The sequence below is a fragment of the Amaranthus tricolor genome, chromosome 17, assembly GCF_026212465.1.
Source record: "Amaranthus tricolor cultivar Red isolate AtriRed21 chromosome 17, ASM2621246v1, whole genome shotgun sequence".
Lineage (NCBI taxonomy): Eukaryota > Viridiplantae > Streptophyta > Magnoliopsida > Caryophyllales > Amaranthaceae > Amaranthus > Amaranthus tricolor.
In genome coordinates, this window is record NC_080063.1 from 7,953,297 (window position 1) to 7,964,831 (window position 11,535).

The 11,535-nt window shown below is 35.0% G+C and overlaps 1 protein-coding gene across 1 annotated transcript; it reads left to right on the top strand.

The window, feature by feature from the left end:
- The first annotated feature begins 7,569 nt into the window (after positions 1-7,569).
- Positions 7,570-10,407, top strand: LOC130804523 (uncharacterized). Its single transcript, XM_057668989.1, has 2 exons — positions 7,570-9,770; positions 10,174-10,407. The coding sequence occupies exon 1, from the start codon at positions 7,653-7,655 to the stop codon at positions 9,747-9,749; it is 2,097 nt and encodes a 698-aa protein (XP_057524972.1). The 5' UTR covers positions 7,570-7,652; the 3' UTR covers positions 9,750-9,770; positions 10,174-10,407.
- The last annotated feature ends 1,128 nt before the right edge of the window (positions 10,408-11,535 follow it).

Below are 11,535 nucleotides of genomic sequence, written 5' to 3' on the forward strand. Positions count from 1 at the left end.
AGGAACTTTACAAGAAGTTGCTAGGAACCTGGGCAATAAGCTGGGCACCAACCCCTTTTGAAAACAAAAAGCTAGTCCGTGGAAGATGTATGGCTTAGATTTAGTACAACTTGAGTTACTCGAAGAAAATGATGAGATCCTAAATAACAAGTTGAGTGCATCTTCACCTAACTCACCAAAAGTGGAGAAAGCAAATGAGATAAATTTGTAGCCATTCTCCTCACACTTTGCCATATATTTCTACCTCTTTCTTTCTGCAGCACTGACTGAAGAAGCACCAGGAGCCCATAAGGAGACCCTTGTGCCGGCAAAAGACGATCCTCCAGTAACATCCACACATATATCTTTACCATGAAGTCAGTTAAAAAGGAGGAGATCCGCTGGCCTAAGCTCTTTCCCCGCCTCCGACAAAAACCCTAAGGGTGCCTCCTTACGTACGGCAACCCCAGCTTTGCAGCAGATATCCACGAGCATGTCTCGAACCAAATTATGTCAAAACTTCACGCCAACCTCATTAGAGCAATAATAATAATAATAATAATAATAATAATAATAATAATAATAATAATAATAAGTTAAATCATGGATGTAGGGCTGAATCTGGTGCAATTCAGATATTCTACAATTCTACAATGATATTCAGCTATTAGTTGCTGTTTTAGTGCTGGTCTACTAGTTGTGATTAGTTTTTTGTATTGCGCCCTACTTGCATAGTTTTTGCTAATTTCTTGTTACTGTTGGTCCTTCCTGTCTATGCACATGAAAAATGGCCAAGGAACCCATTTATAGATGAAAGGATTTATAAAACAGAAAATAGGGTTTAAAGACAAGATTTAGGGTTAAGAATTCAATATTTTTGTGTGTCTTATTGATGATACATGAACTTCTATATAAACTAATTACATAAATCTAATATAGGAAAAAAAAATATTATACAATCAAGAATAGAAACATAAAGAAAAAAATCTTCTAAATATTCTCCTAAATATTCACACTTTTACACTCCCCCTCAAGTTAGGTTTTCGGGTCAACAATACCTAACTTGCACAAGGTTTCTTCAAAAGCTCCTAATGTTACTGCTTTGGTAAGAATGTCAGCTAGTTGATCTTCTGATCTCATGAAAGGAAGACTTATGACCTTCTTCTCTAACTTCTTTTTTATGAAGTGTCGTTCAATTTCAACATGTTTAGTGCGATCATGCTGAACTGGATTCTTAGAAATACTGATTGCTGCTTTGTTATCACAGAATAAGGTACATGCCTTCTTTTGTGGGAAGTGTAGTTCTCTTAGGAGTTTCTTAATCCATATGATTTCTGTAATACCTTTGGCGATTCCTCTAAACTCAGCTTCAGTACTTGATAGAGCGACTACCTTTTGTTTCTTACTTTTCCATGTGATAAGGTTGCCTCCCACCAATGTGAAATACCCAGATGTTGACTTTCTATCATCGCGATCTCCTGCCCAATCTGCATATGTGAATGCTATGAGGTCTAAATGCCCATTCTTCCTATAAAATATCCCTCTGCTACTTGTACCCTTAAGGTACCTTAAGATTCTCATAACAACTCTCATATGATGTGTCTGTGGTTGATGCATGAATCTGCTCACTATACCAACTGCATATGTAATGTCGGGGCGAGTATGAGCCAAATAGATAAGTTTTCTCACCATCCTCTGATATTGCTCTTTATTCGCTAGTTTTCCTCCTTTAATTACCCGGAGTCCATGGTGTGCTACAATAGGAGTATCTACGGGTTTGCAATCAATCATGCCAGTTTCAGCCAATAAGTCAAGGATATACTTCCTTTGATTTATAAAGATACACCCTTTTGATCTTAAGACTTCAATACCAAAGAAGTACTTTAGATAACCCAAGTCCTTCATCTCAAATTCACAAGACAACTGCCTTTTGAGAATCCCAATTTCTTTTTCATCATCTCCGGTAATGATCATGTCATCAACATAAATAATTAAACATGTGATGCGACCTTTTTGTCTCTTAAGGAACAAAGTATGATTTGAGTAACTTTGCTTGTACCCAAACTTCGTCATAGCTGAATCTTCCAAACCAAGCTCTTGGAGATTGTTTTAGATCGTAGAGAGCCTTTTTCAGTTTACATCCTTGTCCTAGTTTATAGTCCCTTGAGAATCCTGGAGGAGCTTTCATGTACACTTCCTCTTTAATTTTTCCATGAAGGAACGCATTTTTAATGTCAAGTTGATGTAGGGGTCAATCTCAATTTGCAGCAATAGAGAACAAGACACTAATAGTATGAATAAGCCAGCTTAGGTCCTCAAGACTACTACTTATTGTAACAGACCCTTTTTCTTAATATTAAATATTTTGAAAAATTCAATAATCGTTTCGTTTTATTATTTTTTTTAATGCCGTTTCGAAATTTTATTCCAATCGTTTTTAAGTTCTCGATTTTCTTTTATATATAATTTATTTCTCTTAAAATAAATTACCTAAATAATAAGTCTAGCTAAATTACCTACATTAGAAAAGAACGATCCGTTACACTTGGTATCAGAGCCAACGTTATTCGAACGGTCGGATCTTCTTATTCGATACTAGGAAACACCGTGATAAATTACGTTTTGAAAAAACAAATTTAGTATTTTAAATGAAATTTGTTTTATGTGTTTTATGTGATAAAAAAAATGTGACTGCGATTTAAAATATAGCTTACGCAACACTTCCCTACTTAATTAAAGGATGCCAAGAGGTGGTAGTAAAGGGTGTATCGTAAGAGGTGAACCTCTAGAGACGAGGAACAATTTTTCTGAAGATACGACGAAAGATGCAAGAGTTCAGGCTCTGGAAAATCAGTTAAGAATAATGGAAAGGAATAATGAGAAGTTGTTGAACTTAATGGAGAGGCAGATAAGTCGTTCCCATGAAGATGATGAAGGGAACATAGTCAGTAAAACAATTGGCTGATGCTTATGTTCGAGAAATTGTAAGATTACATGGAGTACCGAGAACAATTGTGTCTGACAGAGACCCAAAATTTTTGTCTCGATTTTGGGAAAAGTTGCAAGAAGCATTCGAATTGAAGCTATGTTTAAGTACTGCATTTCATCCGGCTACTGATGGCCAAACCGAAAGAACCATCCAGACATTAGAGGATCTTTTGAGATGTTGTATTCTGGAATTTGGTGGTGCATGGGAGCAGAAATTTCCTTTGATAGAGTTTTCGTACAACAACAGCTATCAAACTAGCATCAAGATGGCACCAAACGAAGCCTTATATGGAAGAAAATGTCGAGTGCCGTTATGTTGGGATCAGATGGACCGAAATGTGCCTGAAGGACCAGATCTTATCCAAGACTCTATCGATAGCTTGAGGGTAGTACAAGAGAACATGAAGGCAGCACAAAGTAGATAGAAGAGTTATGCAGACAACCATCGCAGAGCTTTGCAATTTGCTGAAGGTGACAAAGTATTTCTAAAGATTTCACCAACAAAAGGGGTCCAACGCTTTGGGATAAAAGGGAAATTAAGCCCTAAATTTATCGGACCTTTTGAAATTTTGAAAAGAGTAGGGGAAGTGGCATACGAACTAGCTTTACCCCCGGGTTTAGCTAGAGTTCATAATGTATACCATGTTTCTCAGTTGAGAAAGTATATCCACGACCCATCACATGTGTTAGTTCACGAACCCCTCCAAATTGATGAAAATCTAGCTTATGAAGAAAGACCAATTAGAATTTTGGATCGTCAAGTGAAAGAATTAAGGAATAAAAGAATACCTCAAGTTAAAGTGCTATGGTCGAACTATCATGTCGAAGAAGCAACATGGGAAAGCGAAACTGATATGAGGGAACGCTATCCCCAGTTGTTCTTTTAGGTTCAAGTTTCGGGACGAAACTATGTTAAGGGGGGAAGAGTTGTAACAGACCCTTTTTCTTAATATTAAATATTTTGACAAATTCAATAATCGTTTCGTTTTATTATTTTCTTTTTAATGCCGTTTCAAAATTTTATTCCAATCGTTTTTAAGTTCTCGATTTTCTTTTATATATAATTTATTTCTCTTAAAATAAATTACCTAAATAATAAGTCTAGCTAAATTACCTACATTAGAAAAGAACGATCCGTTACACTTATCTCCCCCTGAGGACCAGGCTGTGTATAGTAGTAAGTCTGTTCGAAGAAATCACAATCCATGGTGGTATACATCCGATTATGAACTAGGTCAAAACATCGATAGCCTTTTTGATTTACCTCATAGCCTACAAAAATACATCGTATAGCCCAAGCCTCAAGTTTAGTTCTGGATTGTTTGGGAAGATGAACAAAGACAACACACCCAAATATACGGGGAGAAAGAGAATGAAAGGATGGTAGGGGGACAAACGAGCCTAGGGTTTCAAGAGGAGTCTTATAGTTTAGGGGTTTAGAGGGAAGACGATTAGTGAGATAAGCAGCTGTAGCAATAGCCTCAGGCCATAAGTAGGAAGGGGAGCGAGATTCAATCAGGAGGGATCGAGTTATTTCATGAAGAGTACGATTCTTACGCTCAGCAACCACATTCTTTTGTGGTGTATCAAGACAAGAGGTTTGATGAATCATCCCATGGTCAGATAAAAAAGTTCTCATAGCAAAATTAATAAATTCCCCTCCATTATCTAATTGAAGAATTTGTGGTGTAGCATGATAACGAGTTTTAAGCATATTGTAGAAAGTGACAAACACAGAAAAAGCTTTAGATTTGTGTTTTAGAAAATAAATTCAAATCATACGAGTACAATTGTCCACAAATAAAACATAATATGAATAGTTATGAGTACCAAAATTAGGAGTAGGCCCCCATACATCAGAATGTATCAAAACAAAAGGTCTAGTAGCATGAGATAAACTAGGTAAATAAGAGTGTTTATGGCTTTTTGCCAAGACACATGACTTACAATCCAAAGACATAATATGCTTAAAAGAAGGAAAAAGATGTTTTAAATAGGCTAAAGAGGGGTGACCCAGACGACAATGCTATAGCCAAATGTGATGATCGGGTGACCCGCGAGAAAGAAAAGCTTGACCTTTTTGAGTTGTCTCATCCACATAATATAGGCCTCTTCGTTCAATACCACGTCCGATGATTGTCCCGCTCAAAGCATCCTGCACAATACAACCAGAAGACGTCATAAGAATAGTACAATTAAGCTCCTTAGTCAGCTGACTAACTGACAATAATTTATGAGACAAAGTAGGAATTAATAAACAATTTTTTAGGTGAATAGACGGAGAAATATCAACCAAGCCAGCACTAAGAACCCGAACACGCTCTCCATTAGCTGTTTGTATATGAGACGGGGATGTGGGTTTATGATTTAAAAAATAATTGGGGTCAAAAGACATAGTATCAGTAGCACCGCAATCAAAAATCCACAGTGTGTAACTTGATTGAATTTTTGAGTGGGAAGAGATAAGTGACTTGGAAATATTTGACCCAAAATGATGGGGCCATGTCTTTTGGGCCGGCAGATGGTGAAGGAGTAGGTTTAATGTTAGGGTTTTTTGTGAAAGTCCCTTTATAAAGGTTCAAAAAAGGAAAGTTTGATTTTATCCCTTCCCCTTCCCCTTCTCTCATACCTTGCCTTTCTCTCTCTTCTGTGTTTTCTTCTCTCATTCCCGGCCTTTCTCTCTCTTCTTTTTTTTTCCGACTGTGTTATGCTCTCCTTTGTACCATTTGTCTCACCTCCACTGTGGTCTTCGTTGCCGGTGGGTTCGGTAGCCATGAGGAGGGCTTTGCCACCGGTCTGGCTTGCTAATACCTTGGAGGCTGCCTTCCTCTTTTGGAGATCGTCCCACCAGTCCGGATAGCCTATGAGTTTGAAACACCCATCTTTGGTATGTCTAGATCCACCACAGTGACTACATCTCAGGTTTGTTTTATCCTCTTGCCGGATGATGATTTGTCTGATCGGTGTGCAACAAGACCACTACCAGTTTTTGAGGGGTTTTGCCCCAATGATGAAACGTGGCTCATAATAACACGTCTAGCTATTTCCTGACAAATTTTGGCATACGCCATGTATAATGTCGGCAGAGGTGTTTGATTTAACAAATCTCGTCTTTATTTGTCAAACGTGTCATTAATACCGGCCAAAATTTAATACAAACGTTGTGTTTGAATAAAAGTGTTGAAGATAGTAATATCTTCATCATACTTCGTGGGATTTGGCCTCCTTCGATCAATTTCTTTCCAAAGGGTATTGAGTTTTCTGAAATAGACCTCAATAGAGTCATTATTTTGCTGCAATGATGAAGCCTTCAAACTCAGATCAAAGATCTGAAGTTCATCTTGTTTGCTACCAAGAAGTGTTTCAATGCCCCTCCACAATTCCCAGGTTGTACTATAGTCCAAGAATTGATTGACTAAATTTGGTTCGATGTTAGTGATAATCCATGAAAGAACCACCACATCTCTTCGTTTCCATTATTCATATTTTGGATCAGTGGATATGTGCATAAATTTACATCATTTTGTGTAATTATGGTAGTTTAATTTTTCGGCTATCTTTAATTCTGGTGCCAAAGTTTCGATTGTTTGGTTTTGTTTGTTCATTTTTTGGAACAATTGGAATTTGTGCCATAGTTATGATTTGGTTGTCTGTGTTTTGGTTTGGGTTGTATTCTGCCATGACAGGTATGATAAATGGTAGATGATGAAGGCTGAGAAAGATCCCTAACCTTACCGCTCTGATACCATGAAAGGATTTATAAAACAGAAAATAGGGTTTAAAGATAAGATTTAGGGTTAAGAATTCAATTTTTTTTGTGTGTCTTATTGGTGATACATGAACTCTTATATAAATTAATTACAGAAATCTAATATAGGAAACAAAAAATATTATACAATCAAGAATAGAAACAGGAAAAAATCTTCTAAATATTCTCCTAAATATTCACATTTCTACAATAGAAGGTGAACTTTAATTCCATACTGACGCAAATATAGTTAGTTAAGGCTACAATTTTGATATGTACCGTTTCGTTTTCTAGTAAATAATAAAATTTTTATTTACCGAAAATATAATAATAATAATAATAATAATAATAATAATAATAATAATAATAATAATAATAATAATAATAATAATAATAATAATAATAATTACCTAGTAAGTAATATATGAGAGGAAACTAATTATTTATGTGATTTTCAATTAATGAAAATTTTCTTTTTTTTATAAAAAAAAAATCACCTAATTTTTTATGATTTGCAATCCATGTCCTTATATTAAAGGATCTAAAATATTCCATAACATGAATAAAGAAATGTAAAAAGTGTTTAAATAAGAGAGAAAGACAAAGAGGATCTCACCAAAATTAAATTAATTTTAAACAAAAAAAGATAGAGATAAGGAATATATACCTATACCTATATATAAAAATACATGTTTGAGGAATTTTTCAGTATATATTGAATAATTAAGAGTCATAAAAATACAAGTGGTAGAAGAATACATTCTAAATTATAGTATTTTATTTTTCTCCATTAAAAAGAATTTATTCTATTTACTTCTTTCACCCTATATAAATATACTAAGAATTCTCTACAATACAACCCATCAATTTCAACCAAAATTTCTTACAAAAAAATATAAATAAAAATATAAACCATTTCAATTAGTCAATACCATCAATGAAATTATTCAAGCAAAACCATTCCTTTCAGAAGTATGAGCACCAAGAGAGTATGAGCAAATCAAACTATGCTAACTATGCATGGACCAATAAGCCCAATTATCCAAGCTATGATGGTCAAGGTCCAGATTATTTATTGGGCTATCCTAAAAGTTGTAGCAATTCTGGGGCCCACAAGTCCATCAACTACTATGCCCATGCCCAACAGGCTGTCCCAAGCCCATCAATACATGTGAAACAAGGCCATCACTTGGTTGAGAAAATGAAGAGGCAAGAGAGTCATGAGGGCCAAGAATGGGCTAGCAACTCTCTTGATTGCTCCAATTCAAGTCTAGTAGACCATTCTAAGGTCATGGGCCAAGAATTGGAGCATGGTTGGGCTAATAAGTCCATTTCTAAATCTAGCCCAAGCCCTACACAAGCTCACCACTTTAGCCAATCCAAGTTCAAACAAGAAGAAGAGGCTTACAATTTTGGTGAAGGGGGTGTTGAAAGTGGCTATGCTACTAAGCTCGACACGTCTTCTAGCCAAAATTACCACAACAAAGTCGATACTAAACAATCAAGCCTTATACAACACAAAGAAGGGCATATGATGGGGAAAATGGATCATAATTGGGAAAAATCTAGCCCGACCCATGCTCAACACTCAAGCCTTGGGATGCACGATGGGAGTATGACAGGTAAAACAAACATTATGTTAGCTAACTCTGCTAAAACAAAATTTGGCTCAGCTAAAACTCATCAATTAGGCCTCTCAGTGCACACGAATGGGCATATCATTGAGAATGGTGAGCATGAATTGTCATATTCACCTAAAAAATTCTCCAATTCAAGCCAAGCCTATCATGGAGACATGGGGATGCATGTATATGAAGAGGAGGATATGACGGGGAATATGGATCATGGTATGGCTTATTCACAAACCAAATTCCCTAGCTCAGCCCAAACCCATTACTCAAATTCCAGCTCGACCCAAGCTCAACAGGCCAATATGACAATGCAAAAAGAGGGTCATTTGTTAGGGAAAGAGGATCATAGTTGGGGCTACTCACCAACTAAGCTATCTAGCCCAACCCATTACTCAAGCTCTAGCTCAACCCAAGCTCAACATGCCAACATGGCAATGCAGAATGAGGGTTATAGGTTAGGGAAAGAGGATCATAGTTGGGGCTACTCACCAACTAAGCTTTCTAGCCCAACCCAAATTCATCACTCGAGCCACACTATGAAAAAAGAGGGGTACAACCACAAGTTAGGGAATGTGAATCAGGGTATTCATCACTCGGGACACACTATGCAAAAAGAGGGGCACATGATAGGAAATCTGAATCAGGGTATTCATCACTCGGGCCCCACTATGCAAAAAGAGGGACACATAATAGGGAATGTTAATCAGGGTATTCATCACTCGGGCTACACAATGAAAAAAGAGGGACTCATGAAAGGGAATATGAATCAGGGTATTCATCACTTGGGTTACAATATGCAAAATGAGGGGCACGTGATAAACAATATGAATCAGGGTACTTATCACTCGGGCCACATGTTAGGGAATATGAATCATGGTTGGGCGAATTCCAATTCTCCCACCAAATACTCTAGCCCAAATAATTTCACTAGCTCGAACAATTCCACGCATGGAGCACTTGAACAACATGAATGGCAAAGAAAGTCCAATAATGGAATGGGGTTAAACCACGTGAGCAATCATTCATCCCATGCATCATATAATGACTATGATGAGCATTGTGATGAGGATGTTGATGATATTATGGATGAAATTCTGACCAAGTACCCAGCCCATAATGTTAGTGGTGCACAAGGAAGTAATTGGGCCATGAAACCCAAGTCAATGGGAAGCCAAAACATGGGTGGGGCCTATAGTACTAAACAACAAAAACAAATGTTTGGTAGCCAAGCCATGGCTAGCTCAAGTTCAAGCTCAAGCTCAAGTTCAAACTTCCAAACAAGCAAACACATGAGTGCAGGATTCACATCTAATGTTATGAAGAAACAGTATTCAGCAAGTTCTAGCTCAAACAAGTTTGAGGCAAAGAGCATGATAAACAATGGAGGATTATATGACTATTGATCCAACATATATATTCAATAGGTAACAATTATTAAATTATATTTGATCTTTTAATTCTATAAGTTATTATTAGTTAATAAATTTTACTTGACAAATTCACTTTAGTTAATATAATTGCATAAATTTATTCTAGTAAAAATAATCTAACTGTTAGGCTGAATCCATTCTATTAAGAGCCTATGGCTTGATATGCATGTTCAAAAGAGTTAAGTCTAGGAGTCAAACTGTTAATAGATTGACCAATAAAGCAAAACAACATGCTAGGCTAGATAGAAATAATTACAATATCCATCTTATTTATTTATACCGGCCAGGTTAGAAAATCTCAACAGACAATGATATAATTACTGAAAACTATTTATCTACATGTTTTTGGCTGTTTATGATATTCAAAATAAGTCTTAGAATGTGTTTTTGTCTGCAGGTGACAATTATGGAGTTACAAATTAAGACATCAACTTCATTTAACAACATTATGAAAGTTTATTTAAATGTTATAGTAAGAATTAATAAAGTGTTGGGCAATTCTTCATCTTGCTTTTTTAATTTTATATATGTTTATCTGATTTTGTAATAAATTTAAAAATTAGCTATGACCAATATTTACTTTATCTTGTATTAAAAAATCGTAAAATAATTGAACTTAATTTGTCGTGTAGGAGTATTCTTATCTTTTTGTATGCTTTATTTTCATTAACTTAAGTTTTTTTCTTTTCTCGTTCCAAGTTGGATTAAGTATTTCACTATTACCTAATGTAAATGTGCCGACCAGGTAATAACTACCAAAATCTTTTAGTCGGTACGACCGACTAAGTAACCACCATGTTTTTTGCCAATTGAGATTGAAGCCATTAATAATTTTGATCGGTAGAGGATCGATTTCTTGAGTAACTCGACCAAAAACCGACTAAAATTTGAATAGGGACCTAACTTCTTTGGTAGTGTGTGTAAGTTAACTAGACTCGAAGAGAATTAAGAGAACTGACATACACTTTGATTTCGCAATTGGTTGTTTACAAATGGATGTACAATGTGTAACCTTCATTGTATCACACTTCATAGTGTCCTATTTGTAACTCTTTACGTTAAAAGATAGATAAAACACCGACAAAATAGCTTGATGCAATGTTTGAGAATGATGATTTTACTTGAGAATATATATTTGACTTAAATTTAGTATTTGACAAATAAAAAGATTTTAAATTTTGATATGAGTCAAATCACCATTGTTATAAAAGTGGTTAAAAATGAAAATTTGAGACTGACTTATCAAACCTTGTTATTCTTAAATTCTTCATTTATTATTTTATAATTAAAATCTATAATTTGAAATGAAATGCTTGTTTCAAAATGCAACTTAAAAGATTATACCTTTCATCTATTTTGTATTAGCATATGTGGGATTAATTCAATATACTTTTATTAATTAGAGGATCTATATATGATTATAAATTTTAATTGTTATACAAAACTATAGTAGAAATATTTTTTTCCTTCCAGACTTCTCAAATCACATATACTAAAAGTTTATATACGTCAAATAGTTCATATTGTAATTATGGTTATGGTCTTAACTTATATTAAGTTATAACTAAATTACTATTTAAAGTGACATTAGTCAAGCAAAAATTGACAAACTTTTGAAAATTCTATACAGTTTCATTATTATCTAACAGTTTTATATTTTTAAACACTTAATATATATATATATATATATATATATAATAACGCCCAATTTTTTAAAATTCTATGCAGTTAAAAATGTTAAACATACGAACCTGATGAC